Source organism: Anabrus simplex, chromosome 1, assembly GCF_040414725.1.
Source record: "Anabrus simplex isolate iqAnaSimp1 chromosome 1, ASM4041472v1, whole genome shotgun sequence".
In the NCBI taxonomy this organism is placed as follows: Eukaryota; Metazoa; Arthropoda; class Insecta; order Orthoptera; family Tettigoniidae; genus Anabrus; species Anabrus simplex.
In genome coordinates, this window is record NC_090265.1 from 1,096,613,315 (window position 1) to 1,096,638,486 (window position 25,172).

The 25,172-nt window shown below is 38.1% G+C and overlaps 1 protein-coding gene across 1 annotated transcript in view; it reads right to left on the reverse strand.

The window, feature by feature from the left end:
* Window positions 1-25,172, reverse strand: part of LOC136876476 (condensin complex subunit 2) — a 184,202-nt gene that overhangs the window by 44,840 nt on the left and 114,190 nt on the right. The window contains exons 7-8 of the mRNA XM_067150472.2: window positions 23,412-23,613; window positions 12,174-12,312 (exon numbers count right to left, since the gene is read on the reverse strand). Of these exons, the coding sequence (XP_067006573.2) occupies window positions 12,174-12,312; window positions 23,412-23,613 (341 nt within the window). The remainder of the gene's footprint in view (window positions 1-12,173; window positions 12,313-23,411; window positions 23,614-25,172) is intronic.

Genomic DNA, 25,172 nt, shown 5'->3' on the forward strand with positions numbered 1-25,172 from the left:
TAACCCCTGTAAGTACCCTGAACCGTGAACTCATTCTACCATCAATTCTTACTGAAATCCAATTGTCAACATAAATGCCTTTGATTCATTTTAATAATCTACCTTTAATTCCATAGTCCCCCAGTATAGTGAACATCTTTTCCCTCGGTACCCTGTCATATGCTTTCTCTAGATCTACGAAACAAAAACACAACTGCCTATTCCTCTCGTAGCATATTTCAATTAACTGGCGCATACTGAAAAATCTGATTCTGACAGCCTCTCCGTGGTGTGAAACCACACTGGTTTTCATCCAACTTCCTCTCAACGAATGATCGCACACTCCCTTCCAAGATGCCAGTGAATACTTTGCCTGGTCTACTAATCAATGAGATACCTCGATAGTTGTTGCAATCCTTCCCGTTCCCTAGCTTATAAATAGGTGTAGTGTTGTTGTTGTTTGAGTCATCAGTCCATAGACTGGTTTGATGCAGCTCTCCATGTCACTCTATCCTGCACTAACCTTTTCATTTCTACGTACCTATTGCATCCTACATCTGCTCTAATCTGCTTGTCATATTCATACCTTCGTCTACCCCTACCGTTCTTACCACCTACACTTCCTTCAAAAACCAACTGAACAAGTCCTGGGTGTCTTAAGATGTGTCCTATCATTCTATCGCTTCTTCTCGTCAAATTTAGCCAAATCGATCTCCTCTCACCAATTCGATTCAGTATCTTTTCATTCGTGATTCGATCTATCCATCTCACCTTCAGCATTCTTCCGTAACACCACATTTCAAAAGCTTCTATTCTCTTTCTTTCTGAGCTAGTTATCGTCCATGTTTCACTTCCATACAATCCCACGCTCCACACGAAAGTCTTCAAAAACATCTTTCTAATTCCGATATCAATGTTTGACGCGAGCAAATTTCTTTTCTTAAGAAAGCTCTTCCTTGCTTGTGCTACTCTGCATTTTATGTCCTCCTTACTTCTGCCATCGTTAGTTATTTTACTACCCAAGTAACAATATTCATCTACTTCCTTTAAGACTTCGTTTCCTAATCTAATATTTCCTACATCACCTGCCTTCGTTCGACTGCACTCCATTACTTTTGTTTTGGACTTATTTATTTTCATCTTGTACTCCTTACCCAAGACTTCATCCATACCATTCAGCAACTTCTCGAGATCTTCTGCAGTTACATGTAATTAATCTCATAATAGAACCGTATTGAGGACAATATATTAAAATTATAAAATCCTTTTAATCACAACCACCTACTCAATACATTATATTACTCATTGAATTATAAAATAATCATGAGGTGTCTTAAATAAAGGAACATGTTTCGTTCGACATAGCGAACATCATCAGCCTTAATTTACAAGGATTAGGTCAGGGCCCTGAGCTGAATGATAAAAATTGTTAAAAGAGTGACAATACCATAATAAAAAGTAAAATGATAACATTAAACATGAAATTATAACAATATGTACAGATTAACAGCAAGTATGCAGAGGAATACTTTGAATGATGGTAGTCTATAAAGTTAAAACAAACATGAGGTTGTAAAAGTAAAAAGATATAGATATAGTAGATCTTAAATTATATGTCAATGCGTGAAGCGTGGATTAATTGTTGACTATGGAGTTCTTAATTGAGCAAAACAAAAGTTAAAATAGAGTTTATTGATTAGTGCGAGTCAAGCTGAGTCAGTTAAAAGGCGCAAAGCGACGAAGCTAAGGTTGAAATGACGTAAACTTCAGTAGTTAGGAATTCTGTAGGAGAGCCAACACAATGCCAGAAGGAAATACAGGTTGAACTAGTCCGTATTTACACGCTAGCAGTAGAATTAAACTTATACAACGTAGGACACCAATGTGGACTCGTTAAGTAACTATAACTTGAAAGTAGGGAGAGTTCCAGCAAACCAGAATGGATGGAGCAGATTATGGCACAATTGGAGTTAGAAATCTGAAAAGAAAGAAAAGGGAGGAAAAATAAAATTATGTTATAATGAAAAAAAGTTAGTAAAAGTTAGAAGGAGGCTTACCCTTGGGACTAGTGTGAGGTGTTCGCTAACGTTGGCTGCGCGAATCAAACTGGCGAGTAACCTTATTGCTGCTACAATACATACAATACTAGAAGCAGCAATAAGGTTACTCGCCAGTTTGATTCGCGCAGCCAACGTTAGCGAACACCTCACACTAGTCCCAAGGGTAAGCCTCCTTCTAACTTTTTACTAACTTTTTTTCATTATAACATAATTTTATTTTTCCTCCCTTTTCTTTCTTTTCAGATTTCTAACTCCAATTGTGCCATAATCTGCTCCATCCATTCTGGTTTGCTGGAACTCTCCCTACTTTCAAGTTATAGTTACTTAACGAGTCCACATTGGTGTCCTACGTTGTATAAGTTTAATTCTACTGCTAGCGTGTAAATACGGACTAGTTCAACCTGTATTTCCTTCTGGCATTGTGTTGGCTCTCCTACAGAATTCCTAACTACTGAAGTTTACGTCATTTCAACCTTAGCTTCGTCGCTTTGCGCCTTTTAACTGACTCAGCTTGACTCGCACTAATCAATAAACTCTATTTTAACTTTTGTTTTGCTCAATTAAGAACTCCATAGTCAACAATTAATCCACGCTTCACGCATTGACATATAATTTAAGATCTACTATATCTATATCTTTTTACTTTTACAACCTCATGTTTGTTTTAACTTTATAGACTACCATCATTCAAAGTATTCCTCTGCATACTTGCTGTTAATCTGTACATATTGTTATAATTTCATGTTTAATGTTATCATTTTACTTTTTATTATGGTATTGTCACTCTTTTAACAATTTTTATCATTCAGCTCAGGGCCCTGACCTAATCCTTGTAAATTAAGGCTGATGATGTTCGCTATGTCGAACGAAACATGTTCCTTTATTTAAGACACCTCATGATTATTTTATAATTCAATGAGTAATATAATGTATTGAGTAGGTGGTTGTGATTAAAAGGATTTTATAATTTTAATATCTTCTGCAGTCTCAGATAAAATAACAATATCATCGGCAAATCTCAAGGTTTTGATTTCCTCTCCTTGGAGTGTGATTCCATTTCCAAATTTCTCCTTGATCTCCTTTACTGCCTGTTCTATGTAAACATTGAAAAGGAGAGGGGACAAACTGCAGCCTTGCCTCACTCCTTTCTGGATTGCTGCTTCTTTTTCAAAGCCCTTGATTCTTATCACTGCAGACTGATTTTTATACAGATTGTAGATAATTCTTCTTTCTCGGTATCTGATCCCTATCATCTTCAGAATCATAAATAGCTTGGTCCAATCAACATTATCGAATGCCTTTTCTAGATCTAAGAATGCCATGTACGTGGGCTTGTCCTTCTTGATTTGATCCTCTAAGATCAGACGTAAAGTCAGTATTGCTTCACGTGTGCCTACATCTCTTCTGAAGCCAAATTGATCTTCTCCCAACTCAGCATCTACTTGTTTTTCCATTCTTTTGTAAATAATACGTGTTAAAATTTTGCAGGCATGAGATACTAAACTAATGGTGCGGTAGATTTCACACCTGCTCCTGGGAAAGTTTTGCAATCCAACACCTGGTTTCTGAATCTCTGCCTAATCATAATGAAGTCTATTCGATACCTTCCGGTGTCTCCAGGTCTCGTCCACGTACACAGCCGTCGTTTGTGGTGTTTGAACCAAGTATTGGCAAGGACTAAATTATGATCAGTGCGGATGGGACTTCTCCTGTCTCATACATCTTGCACACTAAATGAAATAACCTTGCCATGATGGTTTCTCCTAAGGCAGTCAGTAATTCAGAGGGAATGTCATCAATTCCAGGTGCCTTGTTCCTATTGAGGTCACTCACAGCTCTGTCAAACTCTGACCTCAAAATTGGGTCTCCCATTTCATCAGCATCAACAGCCTCTTCATGTTCCAGAACCAAATTATTTACATCTTTACCTTGATACAACTGTTGGATATGCTCCTGCCATCTTTCTGCTTTGTCTTCTTTTCCTAGAAGTGGCTTTCCATCTGAGCTCTTAATATTCATACACCTAGATTTTCTTTCTCCAAAGGTTTCCTTGATTTTCCTGTATGCAGCATCTACCTTACCCAGGACCATACAGCCTTCGACATCCTTGCACTTCTCCTTCAGCCATTCTTCCCTAGCTACCTTGCACTTTCTATCCACTTGATTCTTTAATCGCCTGTATTCTTTTCTGCCCTCTTCATTTCTAGCATTCTTGTATTTTCGTCGTTCATCAATCAGGTCTAGTATCTCCTGAGTTATCCACTGATTCCTAGTTGATCTTTTCTTCCTTCCTGACATTTCTTCAGCAGCCCTACTGACTTCATTCTTCATGACTCTCCACTCTTCCTCTATAGTGTTTCCTTCAGCCTTTTCATTTAGTCCTTGTGCAACATGTTCCTTGAAACATTCCCTCACACTCTTTTCTTTCAACTTGTCTAGATCCCATCTTTTTGCATTCTTTCCTTTCTTCAATTTCTTCAACTTCAGATGGCATTTCATGACCAACAAGTTATGGTCAGAGTCCACGTCTGCTCCTGGGAAAGTTTTGCAATCCAACACCTGGTTTCTGAATCTCTGCCTAATCATAATGAAGTCTATTTGATACCTTCCGGTGTCTCCAGGTCTCGTCCACGTACACAGCTGTCGTTTGTGGTGTTTGAACCAAGTATTGGCAAGGACTAAATTATGATCAGTGCAGAATTCAACCAGCCGACTTCCTCTTTCGTTCCTTTGTCCTAATCCAAACTCTCCTACTGTATTACCTTCTCTTCCTTGGCCTACCACTGCATTCCAGTCTCCCATCACAATTAGATTCTCATCACCTTTTAGATATTGTATTAAATCTTCTATCTCCTCATATATTCTTTCGATTTCTTCATCATCCGCTGAACTAGAAGGCATATAGACCTGCACTATTGTGGTGGGCATTGGTTTGGTGTCTATCTTGACGACAATAATTCTTTCACTATGCTGGTCATAGTAGCTTACCCGCTGCCCTATTTTCTTATTCATTCTGCTTTTGTCCAATCTGAAGGTACCTTACCAACACTCCACGCTAATTTCACGACTCTATGAAGCCATTTCATCCCTGCCTTCCCACCATACTTCACCATTTCAGGTCTAATTTCATCTATTCCTGCTGCTTTATGACAATGGAGTTTCTTTACAATTTACCAACATCTTTCTCCTCCCCATGAGCTTGGCTGTTCGCAACACCACCAGGCTGATTTCCTTTTACATTGAGATGATGTTCAAAATATTCCCTCCACCTCTCCAGTGATTCCCTGGGATCTCTTACGAGTTCACCTGAATTACTCAAAACACTGTTCATTTCCTTTTTCCCTCCCTTCCTAAGATTCTTTATTACAGTCCAGAAAGGTTTCCCTGCTGCTTGACCTAGCCTTTCCAGGTTATTACCAAAATCTTCCCATGACTTCTTTTTGGATTCAACAACTATTTGTTTCGCTCTGTTTCTTTCATCTACGTACAAATCCCTGTCTGCCTCGGCCCTTGTTTGGAGCCATTTCTGATAGGCCTTCTTTTTACGTTTACAAGCCGCTCTCACTTTATCATTCCACCAAGATGTTCGCCTTTTCCTATCTTTACACACAGTTGTTCCTAGGATTTCCCTTGCTGTTTCTACTACAGCATCCCTGTATGCCATCCATTCAGTTTCTATATCCTGAACCTCCTTACTGTACACAGTTCGAAATTTCTCACTAATCATATCCATGTACTTCTGTCTAATTTCCTCGTCCTGGATATTTTCTACCCTTATTCGTTTGCAGACAGATTTCACTTTCTCTACCATAGGCCTAGAGATACTCAGTTCACTAGAGATCAGATAGTGGTCTGTATCATCGAAAAATCCCCGGAAAACTTGTACATTCCTAACAGATTTCCTGAATTTGCTTATCTTTACTAGACCAAGCCAATGAAAAGACCGTTGGTCTGGATTGGTGAAGTCCGATCAGTAACCACTGTGCTGGGGAGCAAGCAAAGACAATCTGAGGGGCATTAGCTCCCAGGTAAAGGCCGCGAAGTAGCATCCCCTCTAGAGTCTTGCTAAATTGTGGCGAAAAGTAAGGTTATGGGATCATGCCACGACAATTTCAAATTACGCGGTTTTCTAATTTTCAATGAGGGTGGCATCCTTGTGGGCACACATGATGCAGGAACTATTGAAGGAAGCTGACCCGGCTGACCAAAGCTGACCAATAGCAACAAACAAAATGTTCACAAATCTGAGATTTATAGTTCCTCCATTTTAATTTTTCTATGTAAGTAAGAATACTGCTAGGGGTAGCTTGGTGGGTCCCTAGCAAGGATAAAGGAGGGAGCTCTCCTCTATGCTACTCAGATACCTTTTAACGTCATTTTAATTTTTTTTCACCAGGTGAATTCGACACGATACTGCTAAATTAAAACTGAAAAATCTTTGAGGACATATTTTCATGTAAATTACAAATTCCCATGTTCCTACTTTAAAGTTTTGTACTTCTGGAAACATCATCTCTAATAGCTTTTTTTATTAAACAAATGAATAATATAAATACTAAGCATTATTGTCAATTAGCCCAACTGTAAAAATTAAGATATAGGAACAACATAATTTAGGCCAATTTTATTATTTTTTTCTGATGAAATGTTAAAAAAGTACCATATAAATCGACATAGAAATACTGCGATGCATCTGACACGAGTACGAAATGCTGTATCAACGCATCCTTTCTACCAGACCACTGTGAAGAGCGACTAACAACAATTTTCTTCAGACCTACGCACTGCACTGGAACATCTTCAAACTTCAACAAGCTGCCGAGAGCAATCATCGAGTTGGAGAAGAGTGGCATGCTCCAGGTGGAGTCATTTAGGATTTTGGAAGAAATCAGGGGAAGTTCTGACCGAACCTCCGTGAAGGTAGCCGCTGTCAGCGAAAAGTGATAGGGTCCTGCAGCGGAATCCAGAATGGAAAGCGATGGTAAAAGTAACCAGGGTGCTACGAGGCGAGGTAAATGAAACAATGGAACTACGGCCAGATGAAGTAGCTTTCATTGAAGTTTTGTCCGATCACTCCATGTGATGTCGAGAGATCTTTCTCTCAGTACAAAACATCCTGCATCACGAGAGAACAAGACTGTTGCCGGAAAACATTGAAACGTTGCTTGTTGTAAATTCCTGTTACAGTAATTGAGTGTGGTATTAAATTATAAGCAATTTTTCATGCCTAGTTTGTTGCCTATTTTACATGATAATGCCTATTTTGGCTAATTTAAGAGCCTATATGCCTGCCTATTTTAACTATTTTTAGTGATTATAATTCTCGTCTCTAGTCATGTATAACTGAAAAGAATCAAGTTCACTGTTAGGTTTAGTCGCGTGATGTGGTTTATAACTAGACGTATCCGTGAATGGGAATCGTTTGAACTTGAAGTGAGAGAGAGGGTAATCCTTTCAGCCGCCAGTTATGTCATTTTGTATAATTTTCTCGTTATTGGGGTCTTCATCACTAAATTCTCTAACATAATCTAATTCCGCAATAACTTCAACGCTTAAAAAAAAAAATTGCTCCTACTATAGCTCAAATCAATATCACTTTTGTCTAAAAGTCTTGCTAATTACTTCTCATGCTCCTCGAACGATGCCATGTTGGTAAGCAACATCTGTTTCCAAACTTGCATGGTCTGCACAAAGCCTCATTTCAAAGAGATTATAGAAATACTGGGATTCAAATTGTCATCAACAGATGGCTGTAGTTCACTGTAACTATGATTCATGCATGTGTAACCCGACAAAGGAATTATACAGCAAAGAAAATCGTGTCGGGCATTGCCTGACATAGGATCTGTGTAGGATGATTTCGTTGTCGGGCATGGCCTAACAATGTGAGTTATAAGGGTAAACGAAGACTACCTTCGTAGGTAAAACAGCCCCAGAACATCAGTTTTGGAGGATGTTTGGGTGCTTGTTGAATAAGGGCCATGATATTTTCTCTGATGTTTTTTTTTTTACGCACATAAGGAACACACTAACCACAAACTTCGAAATTGCTTTAATCTGAAAATACAACTTTCTATCAATCTTCCACAGTCCAGTCTTACAATTGCGCATTACAATTGCCTTTGCATATAGCATCTGTCAGTGGCAGCTTCTTTGCTGGTCTGCATGCTCTACTTCTTGCCTCCAACAATTTGCAGCAAACTGTTGTAATATTAATATTTTGCTCAATCTGATTTCAATATTTGTTTAGGCCTACAGCTGATAGCCTGGGGTTTATTTTCCTCTTTCTAATTAGTAAATGGGCTTCTTTTGGTGTAGTCTTGTGTTTTCAATCACAGTTTCCTTCCTTCAGTGATAAAAAGGACCCTGTTTCTCGGTATCACTTCAATATAGAATTTATCGTAGTCACAGCTACTGGCGTGCTAGCCGGCCAGTGTCTTGGGATGGTGCGGTATCCAACTGAAGACCCCATGCCGCGCTAGGGTGAAACCCTGGTCATTTTTTAAGATTGAGTTTCCTGAATTTTATTTGTCTGTTAACTGACCATTCTAAGTCGGAAACCAGGCATTTCTCTTTGAGGACCAAGTGGTATCATTTTACTAAGCGTAGTCACTATTTGTCATGAGAGATTTCATACAATCAGGAGGTTTTGAACCTTCTTATTGTGAAAAATATTAGTTCGCTAATACACATGTTGATATATTCATGTTGGGACTGTACCTATATTAAGGGCACTCCTTGCCTCCTTTACCGCTGCCTACATTAGCCATCACACATATTCGTCCGGCTCCGTCTGTGTAACATACACGTTCAACATGCTGCTCAAGGTGAGTCAATCGTCATTTAATGATTCTAATGATTCTAGTAACTTCCATACATTGCTTCCAATGTCTAAATTGGAAAATTACTTCTTCAGGTTTCAAGTGGGAATTTCATCTCTAGTCATATCACGATCTTACATGACAAATTAAACTTCCCTGGAACCACCTAATATCAAGTGAATAAGTGTCACCCATACAGATAGCATAAAACAGCACAAATTCATGTAACCTGGATGTACACAGGCTGGACTAAATAACAAAAAATGAATTGCTGGAATTTTAAGAATTTTATATCACAGCATTCAATTGTAACATAATTTTAACTTGTCTCAAACATGCAGGCAGCGATAGATGGGGCAGTCTGAAAAAAATTTGGCTATAAGGTACAAAGAACATGTTAATGCAGTCAAACACAATGGGAGAGCATATGGTTAAAAACACATTTCTAACGACATGGAATCAATACATTTGGCCAGAAAGGGAAAATACATGAATGTTTTAGAAAGTTTAGAAATTTATCTTGCTTAAAAAATAAAAATAAAAAAAAGACTTCAAATCAAGTTTAATTGAAAGAAGTAAAGATGAGAACCCATCGTATAAACAAGTGTTTAATTATTTAAGGAAGAAAAGGAAAAAAAAAAATTGGAAGATCTTAAATTTATTTAAGTATTCTTCAACATCATAAAATATTAAAATTTTATGTAATGATAATTTTCATAATATTTCAGTAATGTTTGTTTATTCATTGGATATTGTGAATTACGATATAATACTTCTTTAAATTGTGGACTAAACAAAAGATAGTGTTATGTTGTTTTTATTCTTTGATTTGACGACTAATGAGTGGAATGCATATTGTTCCTGAAACATGTATGAATGAATAAATAATTTTCAATCATTAAAAGTATATTGAAAAGGTGGACCCAACATAAACTATTTCAAATAGTAAAGCACATTGTAAAAAACAAGAGAGAGAGAGAGAGAGAGAGAAGTAGAAGGAGAAGAAGAGATAATCCTGGAGATTATCCCTCAGTGCAAATAACATTATCGCCCTCTATCTAGCTATAGCCATTTCTTTTGTTAAAATTGTGTGTATCCAATTTGATGTAACACAATCGTGGAAATCTCGGAATAGAGATCGATGTTTTAATTCTGTCGAAGCTGAGGTTACTGTACTGTATGGCGATGCTAAAACATACATGGAATATAATGTGACAGTTCTCAGTAAGGAAGCCAATAGAGAGGAAAAGAGATGACACCTGGTCTACACCTGAGGATTAACACCCCATCTAAGATCCTCCCAGGAGCCCAATGACTGTATCATCCATTTGTACACCCACTACAGTAGTGATGGGACATTCGATTCATTTGATTCAGTTCACGTTACTGAATCAATACAGTGATCCGATTCATGGCACATTCGTCACTGCTCCTACTGCATCTATGTAGTATGTACTGGTAAGACACCAGCAACAGCATTCAGTGCTTGCTGCTGCCATCTGGTCTTCATACTATGAACTTCTTCTTAGAAAAAAATGCTAGTCACTCCAATACATCGAAGGTTTCCGGCAACGCAGGATGGGAAAGGTCTAGGATTAGGAAGGTAGCAGCCATGGCCTTAATTATGGTAGTCCCAGCATTTCCTGGTGTGAAAATGGGGAAACTTTGGAAAACCATCTTAACGGCTGCCGAGGTGGGATTCGAACCCACCATCCCCCGAATGCAAGTGCATAGCTACGTGATACTAACCGCACGTCCAAACTGCTCAGTAATTTTTGAAAATATGTATTTTTCTATCAGCTGAGGATTTTTTTAAATCGTCATACTTTGTACAGGCTACCCGAGATGTACAGTAGCCTGCTGGTTTTCTGATTCAACATACTGTTGGTTAAGTTATTGCATCAATCAGTTCACTTACTGTCCACATATGATTGAAGTCTTGTGCAACGATGTGAAATATGAACTGAGAGAATACTGAGCCGTTCTTCCCAATATAAAACGGGTACTTTTGAGTGGTCATGAGCATGACACTAGTCATAGGGCAGGCTAGAGTCGAGTTTAATTGTCAAATGTCAACTACGTTATAATACTAAGATTCATTAAACTAATAAATAGTATAACCTAATAGCCTACCTACTTACTAGCTACTTCAGAATTATGTTTTGACTACCTTTTTAACACTGCAAATAAATCCATCTATTATTTAAACCTCCCTGTAAGAAGAGGACAGTGAATGCAAGTGGGTATTATTTTCAAATGAACTGAGCTCGAGAGTCCACTATAGCATACGATCCTTTCAGTGTACCATGGCTCTGTATGTATTGCTTCAGAGGAAGTTTGGCTCCCCGCCAATGTTCAGTGTTTAAGAATCATGTATCGATAATGAACCATGTCTGTGTCTCACGGATCCGCGACTGCGTACGATTGTTTTGGTGTGCCATGGCTCACTGTATGTCTCGCTGCACCGGAAGCTTGGCTCTCCGCCAGTGTACAATGTGCCGATAAGGAGCCGTGTGTATCTTGTGTCTCATTGATCCGTGCTCGTTCACGATTCTTTCGGTGTGCCATGGCTCACTGTATGTCTTGCTGCAGCGGAAGATTGGCTCTCCGCCAGTGTCCAGTGTGATGAAAAGGAGCCGTGTGTATCTTGTGTTTCACTAAGCTGTGTTCGTTCATGATTCTTTCGATGTGCCACGATTCACTGTCTCGCTGCAGCAGAAGCTCGGCTCCCTGTCAACGTCCTGTGAGTGCACCGCTCAGCACTGTCCGCTGGGAGTAAGCTAAATCGTGTGCCGTGAGCTCGCCGTTCCTGTGAATCGATTCACTCGGACACTTGAATGAATCGATACACTGCTTGGAATCATGCATTCAGTAGCCAACACTACACTACAGTATTCACCCATCTCTCTTACCCTTGGTTTTGTCTGGTAGTTTAAACACATTTTGTCACCTGAGTGGTAGTCGAAGTCGGTACAGCTATGGGACTCACTGTGTGCATGATGCCATAATGGGCTTGTACATCAGAATTCCAAAAATATAATGAAGGTCTGCCTACTTCCTAGGGGTTTCAATGCCAGAAAAACCTGCCAGGTATGACCACCGACTAGTTGTTCATCTCTGCTTTAGTGGAACTATAAACAGACTACTTCCAGCTCAGTGATTGAGTATTAGAGGATATAACTTCAATCTCTCTTCATTTTTATTCCTTGATTTTACTACATAACCCAAAGAACAAACTCAGTATTTTATCCTTGATCATAAGAAATTGTCAGCATACCGAGTCACAGAGTGGACGTGAGAGAATGAAACTTACCGCTACTGCTGGACAGTAACTCTGGCTGTCATTCACGTTATTGTAATCATACATGGTTATCTCCTTCTCCTCTTCTTCAGCCACTTCCTCTTTATTCTGCCAAAAGCCAAAATGTTTAATGGCTTTACGAAGGAATAGTCTGCAATAAGAATAAATGAAACTTTGACAAATGAGTATGTGGAAGTATTTCATACACAATCATCTTCATTATAGATAGTTATGCCTTTCAGCATTCACAGTCTCTGTAAATTAAATTTTGAATAATGCCTTTACAGCCTATGATCTATACATAATGGCTCTTTTGGTTTCATTTGAGAAATGAGAGGTATTTAACATTTTACAAACATATTTACTTCAAATTCTTATAAGAAACCTCAACCATTCCTCAAAACAAAAAATGTCCGATAACAGCGAGTCAACAAATTGAAACTCTTTCTTCTGTATCAGGTTTGTAAATGACTGACTATTGAATTCGGTACAGAAAAAATTATCTCAAACAAGTAACTTCTACTATACCCTAGTGATAATACTCAAAATATTGGAAAGAATGGCTACAGCTAAGTGTAAAGAAAGCAAAGGCACTCATAATCACACCAGATTTGCTTGTTAACATAAAATCAAATCAAATGAATCAACAACAGACACAAATAATCTACAGTAACCTACGATGTTAATATTATTTATTTAATATGAAAGTACAAAGGCATAAATACCCACTGAAGTTCATTCTTGACACAAAGTAAATGACAAAAGATTTCTTTTTTCAGATATAAAATGCACAGGATAGAAAAGGACAAATAGTTAACTCAATTAGCTAAAACAAAAATTAAACACACAAACAAACCAAACCAAACCCCATGGCACTACAGCCCTTGAAGGGCCTTGGCCTACCAAGCGACCGCTGCTCAGCCCGAAGGCCTGCAGATTACGAGGTGTCGTGTGGTCAGCACGACGAATCCTCTCGGCCGTTATTCTTGGCTTTCTAGACCAAGGCCGCCATCTCACCGTCAGATAGCTCCTCAATTCTAATCACGTAGGCTGAGTGGACCTCGAACCAGCCCTCAGGTCCAGGTAAAAATCCCTAACCTGGCCGGGAATCGAACCCAGAGCCTCCGGGTAAGAGGCTACGGGGCCGACTTTAAACACACACAGAGGAAAGGAAAATAATAAGGGTGCATAAAGCTTCCATATTTCCAGCAAGATGGAATCCTTTTCTTCTTCTTCTTTTATGACCACATAGGATCACTTTAGTCAGTCCGTCGTTCAGGTCTCTTTGAAGGGATTGTTCGGGCTTTGCGGTCCTCCCAGTACTTCTTCAGACGCTCCGATCTTCGTGCCCTTTCCTCAGTTGAAAATGTGCGTGTTGTTGGTTTGTTTTGTGTAAGGGTAAAGCGGAGGTTTGTATTCTTGAGTTATCTTATTTTTGGTGTCTTCTGTTGTAAGGCCTATTTCCTTCAGATCCTCTCTTACTTCTCTGATCCATTTACATCCTGTTGTGGTATTTTTTGAGACGAGATTGTGTTGTACTAGTTGTTTCAGAAGTCTCGAGTCCTGCATCCTCATGATATGTCCAAAGAATCCCAGTCTCCTCTTACGCATAGTATCTGTAATGGGTTCTAGCTCTTTGTACACGACTTTGTTAGGTATTAACCGCCACTGTCCATCTTTCTGATATTTTTTGTTGATACAGGTTCTTCCAATCCTCCTTTCAATTTTCTGAAGTCTGTCAGTCTTTGATTGTTTATTCAGGTAAAAGAGTGTTTCTGCTGCATATGTAGCTTCTGATTTTATAACTGTGTTGTAGTGTTTTATTTTTGTATTTATTGATAGACATTTCTTTTTGTAGATATCCCATGTTAATTTTTGTGCTTTAGCTAATCTATTTGTTCTTACTTGGATTGAGATTTTTTCATTTAAGTTATGTGTTATTACTTCTTCAAGATATTTAAACTGAGTTACTATTTTGATTTTATTACCATTTATGGTGACTTCTTTTAGCTGTGTTGGTTTTTGGGGCATAATTTCTGTTTTTTCAAATGATATTTTGAGGCCAATTTTATTTGCAATGTTTTGAAGTTCTGATATCTGGGTTTTTGCTTCTTTTATGTCCACTGCTAGTAATGCTAAATCGTCAGCAAAACCTAGGCAATTTGTTTTGATTTTTCGGCCAATCTTTATTTTGGGGGGACATTTTCTAAACCATTCCCTCATTACCATTTCTAGAGCACAGTTAAATAATAGTGGTGAGAGCCCATCTCCCTGCCGTAGTCCAGTTTTAATTTCAAATGTCTCTGATGTTTCACCCCTAAACTTCACTTTTGACTTGGTATTGGTGAGAGTCAATTTTATCATGTTTATTAATTTGGGGTGTAGTCCAAGGTGTCTTAAAATTTTAAACAGAGATTCTCTATGGATGCAATCATAAGCTTTCTTGAAATCTACAAATGTTATCACCATATCTCTGTTTCTTCTCCTGTTATAGTCCATTATCAACTTAAGACTCATGATCTGATCAGGACAGCTCCTCCAGGGTCTGAAACCTCCTTGATATTCTCCTAGTTCTTTCTCAAGTTGTAAACTTATCCTATTAAGGATGATTATTGAAAATATTTTGTATGTTATGTCTAGGAGCGAGATTCCCCTGTAGTTATTAGGGTCGGTTTTGTCCCCTTTTTTGTGCAGAGGATGAATGAGGGCTGTTGTCCAGTGTTCTGGTAGTTCTTCTTTAATCCAGATAGAGACAAGTTGTTGATGGAGGGCAACTTTTGCTGAGGTTCCTGCATATTTCCAGATTTCCGCAAAGGTCTGATCTTCTCCTGGCGCTTTGTAGTTTTTTAATTTATTCAGAGCTTGGTAGACTTCCTTTATTGTGGGGGGATTGATGTTTTCTGGTGATGTTTTTATCGGGGTGTTGGTGTCCAAATGAAGGAGTTCTGTAGGTTCCTCACAATTTAAAAGCTTGTTGAAATGTTTAGCCAGAATTTCTGCATTGTCTTTATTGTTATGGGCCAGCTTACCATCTTCATCCTTCATCAGTAGGGTCGGGGGTTCATATTTTTGGAGCTGCTTTCTGAAGGTTTTGTAGTAGTCCCTTGATTTAGTTTTACTGAACTGTTCTTCAATTAACTGCAGGGTGTCCTTATGATGTTGTCTTTTTATTCTTCTTAAGACTTGGGTAGTTTCTTTTCTCTGTTTTACTAGCTTTCGATAGGATATTTCTGTCTTTTGGGACTGATGTAATAGCCATGCCTGATGTCTTTTCTCCACTGTTTCATCACATTCACTGTTCCACCATTGGTGTTTTTTACGTGGTTTAATTGGAGCTAGGTCTTCTGCAATTTGTTTAAGGTTGTGTACTAAGTCTTCAAGTTTGTCTGTGATTTTTATTTTTTCAGTTGCTTTCTGGTAATTTTTGTTGTTGATTAGCTGGGTAGGATCTATTTTTCTTTTAGTTTTAAGGGCTTGCTTTTGTTGTCTCCTCTGGGGAGTGAGTTTAATTTTAATTTTAACTACGTAGTGATTTGAACCTGTGTCTATTCCTCGGAGGACTTTGACGTTATAGATCTCTTTGTGGTGGTATTTGTCCATGCAGACGTGGTCCAGTTGCCATTCTCCTTTAGTGTAGTCAGGGTGTTTCCATGTTTTGAGTTTTTGAGGTTTCCTCTTAAAACATGTAGATTTTGAGATTAAATTATGGTTTCTACACAGGTCAACTAGTCTCTCTCCATTTTTATTTGTTTTCTTGTGTGCTGGCCATTTTCCGATGATGTCACGGCATTTTCTTTCTCTGCCTAGTTGAGCGTTGAAGTCGCCTATTAATAATTTAATAATTAATATTAATAATTTTCTATTAATTTAATAACATTCGTCTGTGTTGAATGTGTCAAGGCTAGAGAATAAATCTACATTAGTATTGATTAAATTGTCAAATAAACCAATTTTTACAAGCAGAGAATTCATGTGATGTTCAGTTCTAGGTCTAGATCTTGGGACATGAAAAAGTCTGCTGGCGTGAGCCTCCACACGCAACATTAAAACAGATAAGACCAATCAATTCTGAACAATCAATTCTGCGAGTAAGAAGTTTTCTGAAGATTTGCAGTGATATAACTGATCTGCTTTTTAATGAAATAAAGTTATAAATATTGTGTAATAATAGAGTCAAAGTGTCATATGTACAGTTAGTATTAAATGTCTTATCGCGCCTGCTACTGATCCCAGCATTTCCTCGATAAATCCAAAGATATTGCAATGAAAGTTGATCAAGAATACATTTGGTGAGAAAGAAATGGGTCTAGCATCTTAATTTGGACAGGAATACGTTGTAGAGCCTAATTACTGCAACATAAGAGTATCTGCCAGCCTGCCTCTCTGTCATTTGGTTGAGGTGCTTACACAATACTGTCCAGGTTGTAGATGTTTGTGAGTGTTAGTGCAGTACAGTATGCATGCGAGTTCACAGAGGATACGGAAAATGAATCAATCAATATACTTTGGAGGATCTATAACAGGTTTTTCAATCTGTAAAAACTAGTTCAGGATAAATAAACTTTTATGTACTTGCAAAAGAAAACATTTAATAATAAATTATACTGGCAAAAGATATTTAACTAAAAATAGAAGGAGATGTTTAGTACTTTAAAAAACATATCAAATTGTATCAAATCACACTTCAATTATTGAATATTATGAACAAATGACATAAATTTCCAAGGCGGAATGCCATATTGAAAATGGTAACAGAAGGATAAGGTAAGGTAAGGGTTGTTCTGCCTGAAGGCAGGTCCGAACCTCCGCAGAGGTGTTCCTGAGCTGGAGTTTACGTGCGGTAGGGTGGCCAGTTCCTTTCCGCTCCTCCATGGCATGGCAACCCTTCCAACTCCTGACCACGCCCAATGTTGCTTAACTTCGGAGATCTCATGGGATCCGGTGTTTCAACACGGCCAAGGCCGTTGGCTAACAGGAGGAGGATAGAATAAATTCTATCACAGTCTTCCTCCCCAAAACTTGGAATAATTACAGACATTATTTACTTCATAATACCGTGATCTACAAATATACTATATTTTTCAATATGATCCACATAATAAAAGGCCATCGGTACCAAATCCACCTTCAAATACACCACAGCATATAGATGCTTCATACTTAAATACCACACCTTCTTACAGTCCAAATTCATGTTAGGTTTTACACAGTACCGTGTAGACACAGTCATTATTCACTACACAGGCAATAGCGTTAAAATTTTTCAAGTACAGAATCAGTCAGGTTTGCTTATTACACTCATACGTTCGCTTGGAGAAATACATCAGCACTGTTCACATTTAAGTCAAAGAAGTTCGGTGCACAGAATTAATTCCAAATGATGTGGTTTTTTTCACATGTTTTAACTGACTTGAATGCAGAATTATTTGTTACACATGTTTGGCAAGTTTGAAGCACATACCAAATTGTCACATACTAGACATTTTCAAATCGTAAGTCTTGGAAGTTCCTTCACAGTTTGCAACAAGTGGTTAATGCATTAAACGGTACACACAACAGTAAAATGCCCCGAAGAGAGTCTACAAGTGTTAGTACTTCATATTTTATTCATCCAAAATTCCGTTGCATCACGTCGCGATTTTTAAATTTTACTATTTTAAACACTCCAAACTTAGTTCCTATCCTAACTATTGAGTTTCAGGTTTAAGGGAACGCAGCATCTTGTTTCGTTTCCATTGTCATAATTGCATTAAAGGACAAGAATAAAAAGCAAACAGTGCAAGGGACGATAGAAAAAAAAACTGAAAAAAAGGACAAAATTGGTGAAAATTTTTCTATGTGGATAATAAGCTCCACATATCAAAGTAACATAACTTACTATTAACATCAAGCAACCTAGGACGACAGCATACCACCACGTTAAGTTAAGGAACCACCAGAAAGGAAATAAAGTACACAATCACGATCACAGTAAATACATAGAAAATTAGAATAAGCAAGATACAACAGAACACAAACAATAGTACAGATAAAGCTTCATCTACTCTAATTCCCTGAGATCTATTTTCTAGAAATATAGCAACCCATTCTGTCACTCTTTTGTCTAGTCCAAATGCACTCATTTTTGCCAGTAGTCTCCCATGATCCACCCTATCAAATGCTTTAGACAGGTCAATAGCGATACAATCCATTTGACCTCCTAAATTCAAGATATCTGCTATATCTTACTGGAACCATACAAGCTGAGCTTCAGTGGAATAACATCTGATAAAACCGAACTGCCTTCTATCGAACCAGTTATTAAGTTCACAAACAAGTCAAATATAAACAGAAAGAATGCATTCCCAAAGATTACATGCAATGCACGTCAAACTTACTGGCCCGTAATTTTCAGCTTTATGTCTATCACCCTTTCCTTTATACACAGGGGCTACTATAGCAACTCTCCATTCATTTGCTATAGCTCCTTCATTTTGTTCCGTATTGAAGATAACAATAAGTAAATTTTTTTCAAGAATAAAATTTACTGTGTCCACCTATCCAAATAAGTACTTCAGATATGGTACTATATCCCAACCCATTGCCTTTAGTACATCCCTAGAAATCTTATCAATTCCAGCTGCTTTTCTAGTTTTCTACTTTTGTATCTTATTGTAAATGTCATTGATTTCATATGTAAATATTAATACTTCTTCAGCATTAGTCTCCTCCTCTATCTGGACATTATCCTTGTAACCAACAATCTTTACATACTGTTGACTGAATGCTTCTGCCTTTTGAAGATTCTCACATTCACACTCCCCTTGTTCATTAATTATTCCTGGAATGTCCTTCTTGGATCCTGTTTCAGCCTTAAATTCCTATACATACTCTTCCATTTTTCACTAAAATTTGTATGACTGCCAATTATTATGCTTGCCATGTTATCCTTAGCTGCCTTATTTGCTAGATTCAATTTTCTAGAAAGTTCCTTCAATTTCTCCTTACCTCCACAGCCTTTGCTAACTCTATTTCCTTCCAATCTGCACCTCCTTCTTAGTCTCTTTATTTCTCTATTATAATAAGGTGGGTCTTTACCATTCCTTACCACCTTTAAAGGTACAAACCCGCTTTCACATTCCTCAACAATTGCTTTAAACATATCCTAGAGTCTGTTTACATTTTTGTTTGCCGTTTTCCACCGATCATATTGACTTTTTAAAAACTGCCTCATGCTTGCTTTATCAGGCATATGGTATTGCCTAATAGTCCTACTTTTAAGACTTTCCTTTCTATCACATTTATTTTTAACTACGACAAAAACAATTTCATGATCACTAATACCATCTATTACTTTGGTTTCTCTATAGAGCTCATCTGGTTTTACCAGCACCACATCCAGTATATTTTACCATTTAGTTGGTTCCATCACTTTCTGAATCAGCTCTCCTTCCCATATTAACTTACTTGCCATTTGTTGGTCATGCTTCCTGTCGTTCGCATTTCCTTCCCAATTGACATCTGGTAAATTCAGATCTCCCGCTACAATCACATTCCTTTCCATGTCGTTTCCCACATAGCTGATTATCTTATTAAATAATTCTGAATCCGTGTCAGCGCTACCCTTTCCCGGTCTGTACACTGTAAAGATATCAAGTTGCCTATTATCTCTAGAAATGAGCCTTACACCTAGAATTTCATGTTTGTCATCTTTTACTTTTTCGTAGCTTACAAATTCTTCTTTCACAGAATGAATACTCGCCCTCCCACCATTCCTATCCTATCTCTATGATACACATTCCAGTTCTGTCAGTGATTTCTGCATCCATTATATCATTTCTCAGCCAGGATTCAACTTCTCTTAAAATTCCTTTCTTTACAATACTTCTATAGTTCAACACTAACATTTTTATGTCATCCCTACTTGATTTCCAGTTCCCTATTCCCTTATTATCGCTCCCTAGGCCACCCCATTTCCCTGAATGTACCTCCCTATTACCCTTCCAAACAAATTTCCTAACTTACACGTACCACTGCAGTTGAAGTGAAGTCCACCTGAGCGCAGATCCCTATCACCTACCCACCCATTAGAATCTAGAAATTTCACTCCCAGTTTCCCACATAGTCTCATTTAAATCCCCAATCACCCTCCAGTCAGTATCCCTCCTACACAGTATTCCGCTGATAACAATCTCCGCTTCCTTAAGCTTAACCCGTGCTGCATTTACCAGATCCCACACATCTCCAACTATGTTGGTACTTATACCAGCTTGCCTTACGTTTTTGGTACCAACGTGAAACACTCCCACCTTAACCTTCTCCTTCTCTTCTACTTTCCTCAACATCTGCCTCAACCTAATTCCTGGATAACACTCTACCCTGGTTCCCTTTCCTCCACACACTTTCCCTACATGTTAACCATGGAATCACTGATGACCAGAGCCTCAACACTACCCACCTCATTTGATCCCCTTCCTTCCTAGTCAACCCTATCTTTCCTGATAGCTGCAGAAGCTACTTCCTCCTCTGTTTTCTCCTTCCCATGACCATGTTCCACCTGTCTTTTCCTATCTTCTACTTTACATTTCCCTTTCTTGCCTTTTCCCATCCTCCTACTTCCACACATCTCAGCAACAGTTCCCTGTCCCTCATCTTCCCTCTGTTGTTCTACCTGGAGTGACTTGTACCAATTTCTCACAGACACCTGTCCTGAATTGAGCCCTTAGCCTACAATATCCTTCCCCTTAGAACATTAGACCACCTGTCTAATTCCCCCCCCTTTCTTTTCACTCCGTCTTTTACACCTACTTTAACCTGTACATTGTTTGAGGGAGGCTATCTTCCTTCCTCTCTTCTGTGAGAATCCTAATTATTTCCCTCAAACTCTCCAACTCTTCCCTCATACTCGCCACATCCACAATTCCTACTCTTGCACTCCTTAGCCATTCTTACGGAAATATGAAAATAAAGGAAAAATTATAAAACTTATGTGCCAAAAAACAAAAATAAAGGGCGGGAAATATTGTCTGGGATAGTACTCAAAGATCACACGACAATAAGGTAATTAATATAAGACTACACTACAATACTACTTAGTCATAATCTATTTTTATCCTACAACACCCTAACACGATAAAAACTGCTGTTGATTACTGAATATTGAAGGGAATACATAAGAATTACACAATTCTAAACTGCCTATCCTACTTACAGCAACAGAATTTTAGTACAAGAGTTTCTATGGATACCTCTACTTCACTACACAAATAGTTTACAATAATAAAATAAGCACGCTAAATTCTAATAACATATTACTCGTATACTACTGTACAGTACACTACAATAACATTAAGCTATGTTTAGACATAGACATATCAAGCACAAACAGAAATGAAAATTGGAAGTTTGAAATTTGCAAGAACTACCATACTCAAAGATTCCCAACAAAACTAAATGCTTCGACAGATTATTATTAGAACTATGCTCTAATACATACACATGGAAGATATACATGAATATAGCAGGTAGGATATGGTACTATCTCTATATACCGTATCTACACTACAATTCTCAGCTGATATGTGGTTATATGAATTTTTACCGCTGGTGGAGTACTATTATTTTCCCTACTACGCGGGACAAAGAATAAAAGTGTCCTCAAATGCTGAAAAATAAGAGGTTGTCTACAATAATTTCTGTCAAAACTACGCCGGGTACGCACACGGGTGGCACTGTTAAGCCAACGTCATTGGGCACAACGACGCACATTTGTCGCCAGTCACCAGGGATGTACACTGGAACAATGGCGTAACGTGATATGGTCGGATGAATCACGATTTCAACTGCACCATGCCGATGGGAGACACCATGTATGATGCAGACCACATGAAGCGATGGATCCCGCCTGCCTCGAAGGTATTGACCAGGGCGCTGGTGTCTCTGTTATGGTAGGGGTGCATTTTCCTGGTATGGAATGGGCTCCCTATTTGTTCTGGAAGAGACTTTGAATGGTACACGGTATGTTGAGCTGCTCGGAGACCATCTCCACCCATTTTTTGGCCTTCCAGTGCCCAGACGGTTCTGCGGTGTTTCAAGATTATAACGCGCTGCCACATCGCCTAGGAATGGTTCCAAGAACTTGCAGCGGGGGTCACACGACTGCCATGGCCACCCAGGAGCTCAAATATGAACCCTATCGAGCATATCTGGGATGTCCTGGAACGCAGGCTTCGTGCCATGGGTCCTGCATCCACGAACAGACCAGCATTGGCGGCCAGTCTGCAAATGATTTGCCAATGATTTGGTGTCAGCTGCGTCCAGAGGACTACCAGGGACTTGTCGCCTCACTTCCACGGCGTCTCACTGCAGTTTGCAGGGACAGAGGAGGCCCCCACACACTATTAGTTGACTATCCCATGACATTTGCTAAGTCAGTGTATTTTATAGCAGTGATAATGTATTTTTATCATCTCAAGTATGTTCAGGCAAACCAGCTATATCTGTAAATTTACACGTTCATATTTGCATAAAGACAACGTGGACCTCGTAGAGTGATATGATATGTTTATTTATGCCTACTTCTCTCCTTCGATGGAAGGAATTTTAGTTCATTTCATCTTTTTCAAAATGATCCTTCCTAAAATTAGGGTGCAGGGATTATTCGCATAAATATGGTATTTGATGGAGATGAACAATTAATAGTACTCTGTAAGTAATAGTAGTAGTAACAGAAGTAGCTATCTTCTATTACAAACAGAACAATTTTAAATATTTAATATCTTATTTTTTATATAATAGCTGTCATCCAGGTGTCAGATCCAGGATTGGAGGGTACCTGAATTTGAGGTCAAACCAGCAAAATGAGTTCCCTGGTCAGAGGACAGAAGAAATGCTCATATTGAGAATGAAGGACAAGTGGGCAAGGATACATAACCATGGTTGGAAACCTATATAAACGTGGTCCAATAAGGCTGTAACAATAAGGAAAGCTGTCATCCATCATGTGAAGACATGCTGAAAACACATGAAATCACAAGCACAGCTGGAAACAGTATGAAATTCCAAAATTTCTTCATAGTTGACTAATATTTTTTCACACCATACAATCCACATCAGAAGGCAGTTTTTAAATTTATCACTTCTCTTTCAGGTTTTAACAGTCAAGTAGCAAATTGTATATTAGAACGATAAGTAGATTACAAATGAAAAATCAAATACAAATATACTATAAATAAAACTGTTCTGCTCCAGATTACTGCAGATACTGTTTACCTTGTGAGGTTACTGATATCATAGTGTTCATCCAAAGGATTGGTAATTTTTGAAGCACTCCATGTTTTCTCCATGGTTTGTTTGGACAGTACTAGCGACCTGCCTTTTATAAACAACTTGGGTATATCCTCTGTGTCTGTGAAGTTTAGTTCCACCTGCTTTTTTTCTTTCTTTTCGTTCTTTGTGGTAGTGGAGAGTTTCTCTGAAAATACAAAGCCTTAATAGTAATTTACAAACAAAATTTCTAGTGTCATATACAGAAAGATAGGAACACGAAAAGCAACACACAGTATGATACAATGGAAGATCAGTGAGGAAAGAGGGAACAACACAAAGAGAAGCCAAAGACAATATCCATATATTTTCAGTGCACCCATTTGTCTATGATGTGCAAGCAAGAGCAGATGTCATCACTCCAAATAACTCTGAATTTGTAAGAGAGACAACAAATTTGAACATGGCTGCGGACTATCAAAATAATCTGTGATTGTGTTCTCCTTGCATGGGTTAAAGCCAATGGCGGCATTTGTGATGTGCATTTGTCTGCAGCTGGACACTATCTTTTCCCAGAAAGAGTGCTGTACTATTTAATTGGAAATAATAAAAATTACAACCGTAGAAATTAAAAAATGCATTCATATAAATTACCAGCTAGAAATATAAAACATTTCTTTATCGCTTTAATTTCATGATCCATCACACAGGATTTTAGTGTCCACCAAGCCAGGTATAGGACACCTGTGGACATTTTCAAAGAGGGGGAGAGAAAATAGTTTTGATGACACTTTCAGAATTTTTATAATTTAAACTTCATTAAGAACTTAATATTGATAAGTGTCAACAGGATGAAGAATTTTTGTGACACCATGTGATATAAAAATTATGAGTTCTGTGAACAGGTTTTGAGTGTCAAGTCGAAGATCTCCATTTGTTTACAAGCTCACTTATAGTGCCATTAGCACAAAGCACATGAGGAAATGACACCTATCTTCCGTTGAATCCGCAAGCTGTGATATAAACTCTGAATGAAAGTTAACCCATTTCCAGGACTCTGTCATATTTTTAGTTGTTCAGATGTTGGACACAGTCTTTATTAAACAGCACATGCGAGGAACTCAAAAGTATTTGTTGTATAGTGTATTCTAAGATTCTTTACTTTGTTTAATGACCAAGTATTAGAGCTTGTCTGTCCACAGCCTTTAGAGCCCTGATTATAGTACTAGTCAGGTTTGTGTAGCTGCCCAGCGAGACAGTATAATTAGACCAGCAGTTGAGTATTATCTTTTGGAGATACACTTTTGTGTGTTTGCAGCAGTAAGAAATTTTCTTAGCAATCAATGGTAGCCTTGTGAAAGTTATTTGCCTCTCAAGTCAGCCGCAAAGGAATTAAAGTTTTTGTGAACTATTTTAATACAAGAAAAGTTTTCAAACCAATAATGTGTTCTCATGTGAGGTGATACCTGTGTCCATCAAAGTGTTTTGATGTTTAAATAGTTATTGTATCACATTTCAGTGTAAAATTTTAACCTACAAATGTACCCAACGTTTGTACTCCACTGTTAAGAACGGATGACCCAACAGTAATGGTATTCGGTGGGCTACGCCCATGGAGAGAACCGACTAATTAAATGTAACCTGTGTTAGAAATGTTGCAATAAAGTCTGTCACAATATTTATTCTTGTAACATATTTTATTTGTAATGAATAGCTGTTTATGTCATATCAGTTGTGTATATATTTTCAAGCCTACTGGTTAGAATA